The sequence below is a fragment of the Pecten maximus genome, chromosome 16 (assembly GCF_902652985.1).
Source record: "Pecten maximus chromosome 16, xPecMax1.1, whole genome shotgun sequence".
Classification (NCBI taxonomy): domain Eukaryota; kingdom Metazoa; phylum Mollusca; class Bivalvia; order Pectinida; family Pectinidae; genus Pecten; species Pecten maximus.
Window position 1 is genome coordinate 35,069,820 of NC_047030.1, and position 17,574 is coordinate 35,087,393.

The following is a 17,574-nucleotide window of genomic DNA, read 5'->3' on the forward strand; positions in this document are numbered from 1 at the left end:
CTTGTGGTCAGCCTCGCCATTTGTACAATTTTGAATCCCCACCCTATAGTGATGCTACCAGGCAAATATGAGCAATATCCATTGCTCGGTTTCAGAGAAGAAGTCGTTTATATCAATATAGCCCAATTGACCACATTTGGCCCCGCCCATCAGGCCCCCAGGGGGTCAGCCCCATCATTTCTACAGTTTTGAATCCCCACCCTATAGTGATGCTACCAGGCAAATATGAGCGATATCGATTGCTTGGTTTCAGAGAAGAAGTCGTTAATATCAATATAGGTATATTGACCCATTTTGGCCCGCCCCTCAGGCCCCCAGGGTGTCAGCCCCACCATTTGTACAATTTTGAATCCTCACCCCATAGTGATGCTACCAGGTAAATAGGAGCGATATCCTTTGCTTGGTTTCAGAGAAGAAGTCGTTTATATTAATAGAGCTGTAGCAGGATTGGTTTTGTTTGTATCTTAACGTCCGTGATCGTCTGTCGGCTTGGCGGCCATGCTGGGAAGTAGGAACTAGCGCCACCTAGTGTTGGTGACGTGGGGTTTTCCCCTAGTTATATTTGGTAACAGGGTACGTGTAGCTTAGCCGGTTCGGGTAGTTGGCTACGTATTACGCGTGTAGCACGGGAAAATACAGACTGGGGGTGGGGCTACTGGGCTATATATTCAGTTTCGCGGGGTTCTCGCCAGTGCTGGCTGAAGTTTGGACCACGGAATTGGTCAGACACTGAGACCCTGCGTGGCGCAACGTATTTCGGTAAGTCTAGTCTTAAATTGTTATTCGGCCTGGGTCGCTAAAATTATGTTTCGGCGTTAGGTTATATTTATCAGCGGTATCTGCTGATTCCCGGCTGAAGTTTAGATAGGAACTGACCGAGAATCACCTGATACCGGCATTTAGTTAGTCTCTTCTAAATTACCGTCGTTTACTCATTATATGTACTGGTGAGTTGTGTGAATGGAATCGAGTACTAAATTTTAAATGGATTTTTCCATTTATTTGAATCGAATACTAGTAGCCATAAAGTTATATAGGTATTATCTACTTTATGCACTGCTTAAATTGCTCTACATTTGGTTATCTTCTATTTCGGAAATGGAACTGGGTACTATGAGTTGTAGTATGCCATTATGTGGTGACTCTATATTATTCATTGTGAATCTATATAAGGAGTCTGGGTAGATTTGAGGTGGATACTCTAGTGAGCTGGATTTGGGAGTTGTCATTTCTCTTCTATAGCGTCAGCAATCTTATAAGTGGTTGGTAAACCCAGAGGTTGACTACGGTTCCCTGCCGTAGTAAGTAGTTTTGTTAATTCACGTCTAGTTTGGCACTAGCAGGTTTTGGTAGCCTATATGTGTATCTACCTTGGTAGGAGTTCTGGAGTATTTAGTTATCATTTTGTTTTGCTGTGGTGGCTTTAGTGGTTATCCCTGATAATCATACGTAATTACATGGAACGTCGATTGTTTATCTTATTTTTTTTCTTTAGGGGGGAGGAAGTTGAGATATATATGTTCATCTAATGGAGGGGTATAACACAGTTCAAATACTTGTTTCCTCATGGGTGTTTATTTTAGTGTATATATTTATATTTATCTAGGGACGATAGCTGTTGTAAGTTATGAGATCCTAGAGTTTAATTTTTTTGCAGTCACGAGTTTGTTAATGAAGTGGCTCATTGTTTACTTTTGCAGTTATTTTACGGTTGGATGTCTAGCAAATTAGTTTGATAGTGCATGTGGTTAAGGCTCACATCTACCTAATTTCTATCTTGATATTTTTCTTCAATCCTGCTAGTTAAAATGACCAAGTTTAGTATAGTGTGTATGCTTTTATTCATACCTATCTGTCCAATGTGGTCATTGGTCTTTTTCCAAGGGAGGGCGAGTGTAGCAGGATTGGTTTTGTTTGTATCTTAACCTCCGTGATCGTCTGTCGGCTTGGCGGCCATGCTGGGAAGTAGGAACTAGCGCCACCTAGTGTTGGTGACGTGGGGTTTTCCCCTAGTTATATTTGGTAACAGGGTACGTGTAGCTTAGCCGGTTCGGGTAGTTGGCTACGTATTACGCGTGTAGCACGGGAAAATACAGACTGGGGGTGGGGCTACTGGGCTATATATTCAGTTTCGCGGGGTTCTCGCCAGTGCTGGCTGAAGTTTGGACCACGGAACTGGTCAGACACTGAGACCCTGCGTGGCGCAACGTATTTCGGTAAGTCTAGTCTTAAATTGTTATTCGGCCTGGGTCGCTAAAATTATGTTTCGGCGTTAGGTTATATTTATCAGCGGTATCTGCTGATTCCCGGCTGAAGTTTAGATAGGAACTGACCGAGAATCACCAGATACCGGCATTTAGTTAGTCTCTTCTAAATTACCGTCGTCTACACTTCAATATATACTATGTCTCCGTCGTGTATGTCCAGTTATGTCCCTTTGTCCGTCGTCTATAGGCATATTAGGGAAACATTTGTAGCCTTAGTCGGGGGGGGGGGGGGGGGGGGGGGGTTCGTTCCATATATGAGTGTAGTATGCGAGTTGTTTGAGATTGTATTTGTAGGCCTTGTATTGTTTCCTGTCATGTAAATAAATATATGTGAATATATCTGCTCGTTGATTGTCTTTGGCAATGTCATGATGCATACCGGGGTGTATATACATGTAGTTACACAGACACACGGAACCCAGTCGTAGGACCTGAGAAACATCCACTATACGAAAACTGTTACAGAGCCAAATTGACCCCTTTTGGCCCCGCCCCTCTGATCCCTGGGGGGTCAGCCCCACCATGTGTACAATTTTGAGTCCACACCCCATAGGGATACTTCTGACAAAATTTGGTCAAATTCTGATCAGTGGTTATGAAGAAGACGTCAATTGTTGACGGACGGACGGACGACGGACGACAGACGACGGACGGACGGACGACGGACGACGGACGCAACGGTATGGCATAAGCTCACCTTGGTCCTTTGGACCAGGTGAGCTAAAAATCCTTAATAATTGCTTCGATTCAAACATTTGATAAAATTTCAAAAATGCAAACTAAGAAATGTATTTTGTTGTGCCTTATATGAAAATGCGACACTCGTTATCATGTGGTAGATAAACATCTTTACATATGTTGGAGAAAAAGAAATTAAAGTAATTAAAGAATTTACTTACAAAATAAATTGATGCAGTTCACATCACTTCCGCAATAGGCACAAAATTCGTCCGACAGCTGCTTTAGACGGGAGTCCAATGTTCCTGAAGACAAAACAAGACAGTCCTTATATTTCTTTTTCTTGTTGGCCGTATTGGACTATAATATACCAATATATCTTTTTTCATGAATCAATTCTCAAATTATTAATTGAGTTTATCAAAAAGTTTATATATTGCTGATAAAAACACAAAAGAATACGATATGATACTTAAAACTCGAAATCGAAAAACTAGGGGGAACGATCAATAAAAAAATATATATACAGTAAAACCTCGTTAACTCGAAGTCATCGGGACCGTTGAAAAAAAACTTCGAGTTATCCGAATCTTCGAGTTAACCGAGTTTCAAGGTAGATAAATAAATACATCTTTTAAAAAATATTTATTATTTATACTAAAAACGATATTTTTAATAAATACATATTTCATGCAATACTATCGTCAAGTAGGCGCGTATACCTGTGATTGGGAGTCGTGTCCGACATGTCATTTCTAAGTGAGTGAAAGACGAGAAGATAAACACACAATTTCAGCACTTTAATACCTACTTAAATCATTTCTATCGTGGCACATAAATTATATCATTTGTAAGATATGATAATGTATTTGTATGGAGACTCATGGTAAAAGACCAGGAGAGTACGACCAGGCGCTCCAGGGGAGTAAGCGGCTTCTCTTTCATCTAACTTTATATCGCGTTAGGGATATTTTCCTCATGACACCATGATGTCGGCCGTAAAACATTCTATAAAGACTAAAAGCTAGTTGTTACAGACAGATTATAGAAGATTCAACTATAGTGTATGAATATTATGTATCAAGTTAAATAACGAAGAATAATAATCTTATCGTCTGATGCAATCTTGTTTGTATAATTTGAAACAAAATTTATGTTTACATTTGTAAAGTAAATACTCACCCACATAATTAAAAGACGTAGCAGTATCTGTCAATAAAATATGCAAATGTAACAATAATTTAAAACGGTATTACATGTAATTATCATCTTTTCTTTCTTTATTTATTTAATTTATTTCCTAATATTTTCATTTCTTTAAAAAAAATGGGTTACAAGCGGTTAGAAACCTCTGATCAAATATTAGTTGCCCGTTAAATGGTTGTTTTAAAATTGTAGATTTGATTTCTTTATATACATATACATCTATATATGTTTAAGCGATAAATTGTAGTGGATTATTTGTTGTCTGTACATGATAATTATATGAGTTTACACTTAGAAGTAAACAAAACAAATATATCAACATTTAATATTAATACATTTAAGATGTCTTTGTTTACAAATTAATTTCGGTATTGCACAAAATAATGATAATTAGAAATAAAATCATAAAACTAATCTAAAATGGAATTACATACTAAAAATATACTAATTAACATGAAACAAAATTGTACTTACAACCGTGACAGAAGATGTTTACAGTTGTGACGTCACCGTTCAATGTGCCATACCGACAGCCAGCTTTCGCTAGGAGACGGAGAGAGATCGGGGTGTCTAGTATGTCAAAGAAAAAAAATCGTTGAACTAGTTACATATAAGTAGATGCATCTTTTCAAATGACACATCAATAAAATTATATTCCTGATTCAAATGCAGTCTTATTATCACCAAAAATGATTCATACTGATATAATTTTGTTATCCGTGCTGAAACGCATTAGTTCGTTAATTTATTTCACCAGAAGTTTCACCATCGTTTCTCGATTTTTCTGTCAAAAAATCACCAAGTGATAGAAAATAACTGTAATGAAAAACCGACCAAAACAAAAAGACACGGCCAAAGTGTCGGCGTACATGATACGGTGTACTAATGCAAGCGCGATAACTCTGTTTGCCTTATTATTTGTTTGTTTGATACATGTGTCCCTGGATAGTTAAGTCCAAAATTGGTAGAGAAAAGGAAATCTTTATCAGAAATTAAAACCATATAGCCCCACGTCTAAAATTTCAAAAGGTAGAAATTATGTTTCCAAATTAAATCCACACTTTCCTTGATAGACCCCCACATGAACATTCATGTCAGAAATTAGAATAATAATACATCATCTGACCCAACTGTAGACCACTGAAGAAACTTGTACAAAAATATTAACCGAGAAAGCATGCAAAAAAAAGCCCCAAACACGTCCAAAATTTAGAGAATTAGTAACTATTTTCTGAATCTAAATCCATATTGTCCTTGCTATGACCCCAATTGAACATCCATGTAAAAAATTAGGGCAATAACATGATCAGACTCAACTGTATACCATTGAAGAAACTTCCATTCGAATTGTAAACGGACGGACGGACCGACCGACGGACGCAGATGCATTATACCTGTGGGATGAATTCACAATTCATTCCGTGCAAATATCTTCGTCGCCTATTGCAGACGAAATTTACTACAACTTAATGTTTTTCGGCATAGCCGTATAATATTCTTTTGGCCTCGGATATGACGCGACAGGTGGCGTTACTGGTCAAGATGAAAGTATGTGATTGGTCAATGGAGCTGTAAATGCAAAATGCAGGTATGCAGTTAAAAACGAACCAAAGTTAAGATTGAATGCAAGCTGAAATAGTCGATGTTTCTTTTCAAATGACACATTAATAAAATTATATTCCTGATTCAAATGCAGTCTTATTATCATCAAAAATGATTCAAACTGATATAATTTTGTTATCCATCCTGAAACGCATTAGTTCAGTAATTTATTTCACCAGCAGTTTCACATTATAACCACCAGTATTAAAACTATGACGTTTATCTTTTTAAAAGATATTTCTTGTTTCTCCATGATTCATCATTAAATCTCTCTGCGCATGTGTTTTTCTCAGCGACGGAATGAACGAAAATAAAAATGAAACCCATATCAAAATATAAAACAAAAAATTGTGTGTTGCACCTCACAAGTCATTGGACAAAAGGATGTAACCCACAAGTCAAACCTGTCCGTAGGTCTGGACACAGACGCTGTACCATAATACGCCTGTCGAAGTTCGAAAAATAGAAATCTGAACTCAAACACTTGTGTACGTAATAATAGCGGATACAGACCCCTTAATTCAAAACTTTCCATCTTAATGTCCATTCAATTTTCCCCTAGAAGTCTTACAGAAAGTACCCAGTTAGAATACTGTGTTATTTAATCATATTTCATTATAAATCAAATGTTATTTCTTTCCTTTCTATACTCATACCATGCCATGAAAATGTTGATTGTGTATTATTGAGATATTTCAACAAGATATCTGAATAACATTTCATAAATAAATGCTATTCGTTTTATTTCCATACTGTTCGCTACAATGACTTTAATGGTTTTGTGTTATAGAGACATTTCAACAAGGTCACTAAATCATGTTTTAAGTTATTCAACTGTGTGTTTCGGGGAAGTGATATTTCCGCAAGGTATACCTAACGCATATTTTAACAAGAAATATCTTTAAAAAAGATAAACGGCATAGTTTTAATGCTGGTGGTTATAATGTAAAACTGCTGGTGAAATAAATTAACGAACTAATGTGTTTCAGCACGGATAACAACATTATATCAGTCCGAATCAATTTTGGTGATAATAAGATTGCATTTGAATTAGGAATATAATTGTATTAATGTGTCATTTGAAAAGATACATCCATGTATTCAGCTTTTATTGCATTCAATCTTAACTTTGTTTCGTTTTCAACTGCATATCTGCATTTTACATTTACCGCTACATTGACCAATCATATACTTCATCTCGACCAGTAACGCCACCTGTCGCGTCATATCCGGGGCCAAAAGAATATTAGACGGCTATGCCGAAAAATTCACCTTATGTTTGTATTTCAACGAGAGAGGTGTTTCAGCCAAGTGATCGCTCCTCGCTGTTCGACCAGGTGTACGTGATGATTGGGTACAAAATCGTGTGTCAGTGGGTCAGATCTTACTGTGATAACGGGTCGGGCCGCAGGGCTAGTCACGTGATCTTAATATCTCTATCATATTGCCAAGTGTGAAAGATAAAACAAATATGAGGTGTATATATTCAAGTTTTGTATCGTTTCCAAAACGAATTTCTAACGTTCTTGCATTTTTATCTTTTTTATTTTTACATTCCGGATAATTCTACCAACTGTTTTTTTCTTTTATTTACAACCATGTCCTCAAGAAATATAAAATGTGAACTATCAGACCAAAACAATACCATTATCAACAGCCGGTATAAAATCTATGACTTGTAGTATTCTTAAAACATTATTACTTAACTGTCATTTCCCGCTTATAATTTATAGAGAAATGACGATGTTTCTACGTGGGATTTTCTTTGCTAGAAATTGAATTTCCACTTCTATAAGGTACTTTTCCAAATTATAATCCAATTCCAACTTTTCACTATGTTCATTTTATGATTATACGGGAAAGCGAATGACTGTCAATGTTATCTACAAGCCTAGTGGCATCTATCATCTCTTAACGAGAGGTGGGAAATATAAGTAATATTTATGTAATCTAGAGGTGGGAAATATGAGTAACATTTATGTAATCTAGAGGTGGGAAATATGAGTAACATTTATGTAATCTAGAGGTGGGAAATATTAGTAACATTGATGTAATCTAGAGGTGGGAAATATAAGTAACATTTATGTAATCTAGAGGTGGGATATGAGTAACATTTATGTAATCTAGAGGTGGGAAATATAAGTAACATTTATGTAATCTAGAGGAGGGGAATATGAGTAACATTTATGTATCCTTGAGGTGGGAAATATTAGTAACATTTATGTAACCTACAGGTGGGAAATATGAGTGACATCTATATAATCTAGAGGTGGGGAATATCAGTAACGTTTATGTAATCTAGAGGTGGGAAATATTAGTAACATTTATGTATCCTTGAGGTGGGAAATATAAGTGACATTTATGTAATCTAGAGGAGGGAAATATTAGTAACATTTATGTAATCTAGAGGAGGGAAATATGAGTGACATTTATGTAATCTAGAGGTGGGAAATATGAGTGACATTTATGTAATCTAGAGGTGGGAAATATTAGTAACATTTATGTAATCTAGAGGTGGGAAATATTAGTAACATTTATGTAATCTAGAGGTGGGAAATATAAGTAACATTTATGTATAATCTAGAGGTGGGAAATATGAGTAACATTTATGTAATCTAGATGAGGGAAATATGTGTAACATTTATGTAATCTAGAGGTGGGAAATATGAGAAACATTTATGTAATCTAGAGGTGGGAAATATGAGTAATATTTATGTAATCTAGAGGAGGGAAATATGAGTGACATTTATGTAATCTAGAGGAGGGAAATATGTGTAACATTTATGTAATCTAGAGGTGGGAAATATTAGTAACATTTATGAAATCTAGAGGTGGGAAATATTAGTAACATTTATGTAATTTTGAAGTGGGGAATATGAGTAACATTTATGTAATCTGGAGGTGGGAAATATGAGTAACATTTATGTAATCTAGAGGAGGGAAATATGAGTAACATTTATGTAAATTTGAGGTGGGAAATATTAGTAACATTTATGTAATCTAGAGGTGGGGAATATGAGTAACATTTATGTAATCTAGAGGTGGGGGATATGAGTAACATTTATGTATCCTTGAGGTGGGAAATATGAGTAACATTTATGTAATCTAGAGGTGGGAAATATGAGTAACATTTATATAATCTAGAGGAGGGAAATATGAGTAACATTTATGTAATCTAGCAGGTGGGAAATATAAGTGTCATTTAGTAACCAATTATGTAATCAATATATGGGAAATATGAGTAACATTTATTTTTGTTGTTATTTATATAATTCCAATGCTGACTGATCATGAGGAAAGTTAGATTCGTGATCTTTTGTAAATAGTAATGGTTTACATCTAACGAGCTGTTAGTGTCGTTATACTCGCATACTGTATTGTTGGTAATATTCGGAGGGAATTAATTTCGCCATATTTGCGGTCTTTGAAAATAACGCGAAAATACCCAGTGAACATTTATATACACACTGAAATGTATCGAAGTGTTTACTGCAGGATGTTCTCGAGGCAAAAACGCGAAATATCGCCCGAAAACGAGGTCCGACTGGAACAACTCTAGTGAAATTTAGCAGCTATACAGTATAGTGGTATGGTACACCGTCATGGGTACCACATGTGGTGACATTGTGGTTACACCATATGTGGTGCATGAAAATCTTACCCCTCGAAAGTTATAGGTTAGGTTTTGGTTTTAATTTGCCGTTATTTGGCAGTGGTCCGCCATTATGTTTTCGGATATATAAGATATCGTCAATACGTTTTTCACTCGGCAACGCTCTGGAATCGATATTTCTTATAAACCTGCTTTACCTACTTACCGTTTTTTATTGGTGGTTCTGTTGTCGTCGTAGTTGTAGGTTTCGTCGTCGTCGTTGTCGTCGTTGTGGTTGTCGTCGTCGTCGTTGAAGGTGTTGGTACTGTAAGATTAATCAATTAATATCGGTTATATACAGATTCATTTGAAAAATTAGCCAGGTAAACAACTAAAAGGTTTGCCAAAATACTTTCTCGAATATTTAAAGTACAAATGTACTCGAGTTTGTGTCTGAGACGATATACATTTGTATATAGTATTTTGGTACACAAGGATGGAATCTCATTATAACTAGATTCTGTTAATAATACATTTTTGCGTTTCTCTTAATTAAGCGACTTCGGGATTTAAATAATTCACGACGCAATAGTTGCACGAAACACAGCTTTTAAAATTATTTATTTCACAAATTATTGTGATTTTGCCCATTTTTCAATACACAGTGTTAAAATGATATTGCGCCAAGATTTGATCTCATCAAAATATGTAAACTTACAGTATATAAAATTGTTAAATGTGCCACACGTTATTACAAATATCCGTATTACAGCTCTGGTACATACCCGTGGTACACATGCAGTAGTCTGGCGGACAAAAGCTCTCCCTACAATTGACAGCGCACCAATCATCCAAGCCGAGGTTGCCGTAATACCTGCCCGTGGCACGACACTGTATCAACCCCACAGTACGCCTGCGCCGAGCACGTTTCCGGTGTGTCGACTCACAAGGAGGGAAGATACACTCCGCGCCCTCGCATTGACTCATACACCACCACTTCTGGTACGAGGAAACACCCAATCTAGTAAAATCAAGTGATATTACATTTTACAACATTTTAGGTAGTTTCGTCGTATTATTTCTATTTTTTTTACTGTTTAGGATTTCGACATTGTCCGAACCTCCATTAGTACTGAGAGGTCACCAAAAGAGTCAAATTCCATTTTTTGTGATAAGCTGAAACGCATCACGTGGTCGGGAATAAAACATCCTATTTCCCTGAGACGCGTGAGCTAGGGAAATAAAACATCTTATTTCCCTGTGCCTTGTGAGCCAGGGATTTCCTGAACGCGTGAGCCAGGGAAATAAAGCATCATGTTTCCTGAACGCCTGAGCTAGGGAAACATGACATCATATCTCCCTTGAGCGCGTGCCCCCGTGGTGGCCCTCTCTCTCTCTCTGATTCTCGCAAGAATTGACGTTCTTGTGAGTTTCGTTTCGTAAAAAAAATGAACATAAAAACATTAAGTTTGGTTCCATAAAAAATGGTAGAATTTGAAATTTAATGAACTTGTAAAAAATATCATTAAATTAAAAAGCCTATTACATTTTGTTGCTGAACTTTTTTTTACATATAGTAAATAATATATGGTCCTCTCTCAGTTGGGTAATATACCCTCAGCAGCCAAAGTCCTCTCTTGGGCTACGGGGGCCCTCGAGGAAAGCGACTACTTCATGTAGACAAACCTTCATGGGTTGTATTTTCAACAGATCAATGCATCATAATTATGAAGAAGGATTAGTAAAAATTTTGCCAATCGGGAAATTGACCCTCCACTTTACCCCCTCAAAACTCGTAATAGCCTTTTCACAAGGGAGGTTTCCTAATTTAAACGATATCAGAACTTGGACAAGCGGATGCCGCCATACGACACCTCACACACGAGGAGCAATAGTACAATCAAACACGAGTCATCTACAGTTCGATTTGAAATCGCATGGACGTTCAGTCTTTCTCTCGTATCAAACATCATTATCAATCTCATTCTCACTATCAGACCGTAAAGGAGCAATCTCATTATTCGCCTTTTGTTAAACAAGACGTAGAAATAAACCAAGGGTTTTTTTTTTTTTAATATGTCAGAGAATGACACACTTGTCCGTGAATTATTGATTTCGGTATCTAAACAAACTGCTACAAACTTTGTCATCCTAAATTAAAATAAGAATAAAATGTCATACCTATCACGTGTGTGTGTTTTATCGGACGAATTGACAGAGAATTTAGATCTATCGACGACGCTGACATCTGCACATCCGTAAAACTCTTCCTGAATTCTTCCACATCCGAAACAGCACGACCCTCTGTCTTCTGAGTCACATCCCCATAGAACACCTAGGGTTAGAAAGTCAGGTTTTACAAAACCTAAATACAATGAAACTCGTAATTCTAGCTCATAGTCGATAAACCAGGGGTCAAAATATGATCAGAACATAGAGTTAAATGAACACCTTTGTAAATAGTACTAAGACAAGACGATTAGGCGTTCCGGTGGAGTGATACTGATAACAGAGTAGTTATGTGATGGGTGTTATGACACTGATAACAGGGTAGTTATGTGAAGGGTGTTATGATACTGATAACAGGATAGTTATGTGAAGGGTGTTATGACACTGATAACAGTATAGTTATGTGATGGGTGTTATGATACTGATAACAGGATAGTTGTGTGATGGGTGTTATGACACTGATAACAGTATAGTTATGTGAAGGGTGTTATGATACTGATAACAGGATAGTTATGTGAAGGGTGTTATGATACTGATAGCAGGGTAGTTATGTGAAGGGTGTTATGATACTGATAACAGGGTAGTTATGTGATGGGTGTTATGACACTGATAACAGGGTTGTTATGTGATGGGTGTTATGACACTGATAACAGGGTAGTTACGTGATAGGTGTTATGACACTGATAACATGGTAGTTATGTGATGGGTGTTATGATACTGATAGCAGGGTGTTATGTGATGGGTGTTATGACACTGATAACAGGGTAGTTATGTGATGGGTGTTATGATACTGATAACAGGGTAGTTATGTGATGCGTATTATGACACTGATAACAGGGTAGTTATATGTGATGGGTGTTATGACACTGATAACAGGGTAGTAATGTGATGGGTGTTATGACACTGATAACAGGGTAGTTATGTGATGGGTGTTATTACACTGATAACAGGGTAGTTATGTGATGGGTGTTATGACACTGATAACAGGGTAGTTATGTGATGGGTGTTATGACACTGATAACAGGGTAGTTATGTGATGGGTGTTATTACACTGATAACAGGGTAGTTATGTGAAGGGTGTTATGACACTGATAACAGGGTAGTTATGTGATGGGTGTTATGACACTGATAACAGGGTAGTTATGTGAAGGGTGTTATGATACTGATAACATGGTATTTACGTATTCATTGTTATTTCAATGATTTAAGTGTAGTTTTGGTATATTTGTTACTGATAATTAAGACTAAGGTAATATTGTAATTAAGCATGTTTCAAGTAATTGTGTGTCACGTGACTCACCAGTGTGATATCTCCATTGCAGGACGCATTTGTCACATACAAGATCCGCCGGAAGTTGAAGGGGGACAATGTGGATGTTTTTACTCCTTATCCGGTACCGGATCACGCCCACGCCACTAATCCGGAGGACACGAGTGTCCAAATCCTGCTGTGTCACGTTCCGGATGAGTGTCAGTGTATGGAGCTATTCGAAACTCAAACCATCCTAGCAAATTTTCTGTTATATTTACTGACACCAATATAGTTGAATTTTTCGTATACGTTTTGGAGATGGCGTTCCTGTTGAAATATATTCCTCCCGGCTCGTGATTCCGTGGACCTCTCCAAGAGTCCCCACAAATTCCACACCGGCCGTTGTTTTCGTACCAATGTACCTAAAATAGAACACAGTTGATTTTTTTTATTTTGTAATAAATCTCCTTTCTCTCCCTCTTTCTTTCATTCGTTCTTTTATCTTTGTTTCTCTCTTCTTTTCTTCCTCTCTATCTTTTTCCGCGATCTCTGTTCTTCTTTCTCTCTTTCCTTCTCTCTTTCTTTCTTTCTTTCTTTCTTTCTTTCTTTCTTTCCTTCTCTCTTTATTTCTTTCTTTCTTTCGTTTTTACCTTTTTTTTACAAAGCAATATCGGCGATGTGAATGATATTAAATAAATTGTTTTAAAAAAAAAAAAGATTGTAACGAACAAAGATACTATTTATATTTATGTACGTAAACATTAATACGATTTGCTAATTTGTCTTACAACAAGATTTATTTTTTTTAAATACGGTTACCATTGATACATATGTATATCCTCATGTATGTGCTCCTGTAAAATGGGGCGGAAATAATAATTCTGATTTACAATATTTGATCCTGATTCTTCATGCTTGTTATAAACCCGAAACTGTTCTCACGTGACTACCGTATTGGTAGACCGTGATACAAATACATATCTATTTATAAACAGAAACATTTCATCAGATTTAATTTAGAACAAAGCATTGCAACTTCTGTGGCGGATCGATAATAGTTAGATGATGGGAAATTAGGCTTATATTCATACGCGTAGACAATGGTCATAATCGTGGGCAACTGAAACAGCAAAATAAAGTAGTTTTATTGAGTCCAGATTATGTAAGAAATTGAAAACATTAACAATTATTTGATAAAGTTATCATTTAAAACAATCAATATCAAACAAAATGATTTCACAAATAATACTTCTAGTTTAAAAGCGAGTATCTCCCACTGCACTTACATCTTCTTTTGAAGTCGTTGATAAAATATTATTGTGTCTGTATATATAAGTGTTACCCCATGAACTCACAGGGGCCTGACATCGTCACGAGGTGAGTATACATTTATTTATTATAATATTATTCCGTATGCTTCGAAAATAAATTAGGTAATGATCAACGTGGGTATAGTTTTATTAATCACTTCCGGTCCTGATAGTGTAAATCAAATCTTAATCACGTAAATGCTTAATTCCAGTTTCTCAACGTTCCTTAAACGGAGGAAATTTCTTGACATATTCTCTTGAATCAGAAAGCATCGATTGATTAGAGGAGAAACATAATTTAAGAAACTTTTCCAGGGTTTGGAGGTGGAGGAAAGCCGGAGTACCCGGAGAAAAACCACCGACCTACGGTCAGTACCTGGCAACTGCCCCACGTAGGTTTCGAACTCGCAACCCAGAGGTGGAGGGCTAGTGATAAAGTGTCGGGACACCTTAACCACTCTGCCACTGCGGCCCCCTCAGTTAAGGAATATTAGCAATACCAGTGATGCATACATACATGTACGTCCCTGGTGGAATTGGTTCAGTAATATTTGCTTTGGTCTACTAAACACGAAAGTGTAACTTTGTGTATATCTAGTTAATCAATGCCTTGACCAGACTGGCCACTGTGAGTCCTGGCCAGATGTAGTCTAGACTGTTGATGATAAGATAACTGACCGACGGTCATCACCTATAGGACATAAAAATTATACCCCGAGGGCTTCAAAGTGAAAATAGTGACCGGTGCGTCAAGGTATCGAAAACGCTTTATTGTCTATATAAAGAGCTCAATAAAATCAAACATATCCCCTACAGAGATGTATAAAAAAAAGGGGGATATTGGAAAGTTTTGATACAGTTTTTTTTTATTCTTGACTTAATAAAACGTATATGATGTACAATGTAGATGATGTGAAATATATGGTATTGATTTCCAAGTAGACTTTTATGAATATACACAATCATATTGCATAAAAGACATTCAATATACCAAATGTCTTATCATCTCTCAATGAAAGTCAGGAGCTATTTACAGCAGAATCAAATTGAAAAGTTAATAATTGCATATCAGTTTAAGATCGGTGTCGGTTTGTGTATCTCTGGAAGCTTAAAAACGGTCTGGTCTGTGATGTCATGATTGTGTTTGTGGGCAAGACAATTTACCCTAATTGCTCTAGATGACATGCGACGGGACTCTCGCATGTTGTTCAGTGTGGTAGTCACCAACTACTACAAGGAGACCTCGCATCATAATCATCCTTCCTGTTCACAGGCCGATAAACTCAGTAAAACAAAAGAGTATATCAATTAAGTTCACTTCAAAAGACCTTAGTACGTGTTGTTTTCTAAAATATATTGTTGTTTTCTTATACATAAATAATTTTGTATGTATTTCGTATGTTAGATACAGTCTATACACAATGTATACATTTTGTAGACGTACTTAAAATGTTTAAACTTGTTTATGGCGATCGGAAGCCGTCTGACTAGCGGGAAAAGTAATGACCCAAAGCTGTTTTTGTTATTTTATTTTTTTGTACAATGTACTTTCGCATAACACTTTAGCATAGATTACCTAAAGCACCAAGAGCGTGTTTACATAAACTTCATTCACAGCTACGTATATATATACCACAGTATAACGTCCATGTGCGCTTTGCGCTTTTGCGCTCTGCGCTCCATGCCAAACGATGACGAGTTCTAATTTGCTTGGAAATTGTCAGACTTGGAGATGTCTGCACATTTTCTTGGTCAAATCTGTATAAGCAAAAGAAATTTTGAAAACAATGTCCTCGCCTCGAACACCAAACATGTTCTGTACAATAATAAATTACAGTATGATCTGTTTACCATGATGGCAATGTAGTTGATAATCTTCTGAAATATATTTTATTAGTAGATGTACGTAACATTCACCTCAGTACAATCAGGCTCTAGAGTTTAAACGTCACCTTCTAAATATAGCAATGACATTATACTATGTGAAAATACATTCGTGTGCACGTGATGAAAGTACATTATTAGGTGCCATTAAACAGCTCAAGTTTCACAATCAGCAGTTTCGAAATTATTATATAAGCTCCGAATTATTCAATTCAGTTCAATTTATTTATTTATATATTTGTGTGAAGGGTTACAGAAGTGGAAGTATTAGACGATACTGAATTGTCTATTTCAGGGGAATATAACATCTGTGTCGAGGGGAGGTAACTGTTGTATCAAGGGAAGGTAACCTCTGGTTGAGGGGAGATAACTGTTGTATCAAGCAAAGAAACTTCTGTGTCGAGGGGAGATAACTGTTGTATCAAGGGAAGATAACCTCTGTGTCGAGGGGAGATAACTGTTGTATCAAGGGAAGGCTACCTCTGTGTCGAGGGGAGATAACTGTTGTATCAAGGGAAGGCTACCTCTGTGTCGAGGGGAGATAACTGTTGTATCAAGGGAAGGCTACCTCTGTGTCGAGGGGAGATAACTGTTGTATCAAGGGAAGGCTACCTCTGTGTCGAGGGGAGATAACTGTTGTATCAAGGGAAGGCTACCTCTGTGTCGAGGGGAGATAACTGTTGTATCAAGGGAAGGTAACATCTGTGTCGAGGGGAGATAACTGTTGTATCAAGAAAAGAAACCTCTGTGTCGAGGGGAGATAACTGTTGTGTCGAGGGAAGATAATTACTCCGTTGAAGGGAGCGATTCTTATATCAAGGGGACACAATTTCTGTATCAAAGGATGTCATTCTTGAGTCTATGGAAGATAAAACTTGAATCAAGGGAAGGTAACTTATATGTCCTTCCTGGAAAGCGTTTTGACATATTTGTGTGATTTTTAATTTTAGTACAATTTTAGATAAATGTAAAATACCTCGTCCCCAATCCCCTCCTCCCCGACTTCCAAATTACATTATTCGAAACCTTTCGAGAATTTAATCAAGGCTGTTTATCATTATCTCATGAATACAAGCTTTAAGCATTTCATAATAATTTTAATTAATCTGAAAATACTGAAACAACATTAAAAAGTTACAGATCTCACCTGTACTCCTCCACAATTCTGCTGGTCATCGTCGTCGTTAACGGTCGCTCCTGGTATGTTATTTCGCCAGAGTGACGATCTTCCCGCGGGGTCGACCAATCTCGCCCCATGCCGTCTGTGATACTGGAGAGTATTTCCCCCATGGTCCACATAATCCTGGACAATACCTAGCACATTCTGTAGAATCCACAGTAGAAAAATAATGCATTTCGCGAGACGGCTAACATTCATCTTAAAATCCAACCGAAACTTTCGCTAGGACCGGAACTCCATGACTGTTTATATACCGTATTCACATATTCGCTCCTTTATTATAATTTACGGGTTTTGACGTCATTTCCACTCACACCTATTCTTTCATTACAAAATTAAAACCTCAAAACACCCTAGATATTAAACACAGCTTA

The 17,574-nt window shown here is 36.9% G+C and overlaps 1 protein-coding gene across 1 annotated transcript; it reads right to left on the reverse strand.

The window, feature by feature from the left end:
• Positions 1-3,158: 3,158 nt before the first annotated feature.
• Positions 3,159-17,574, reverse strand: LOC117344795. Its single transcript, XM_033907621.1, is given in 7 exon segments — positions 3,159-3,250; positions 9,572-9,670; positions 10,131-10,366; positions 11,527-11,680; positions 12,875-13,044; positions 13,046-13,248; positions 17,168-17,574. Coding segments are annotated over 7 exon segments (1,185 nt in total). The 5' UTR covers positions 17,399-17,574.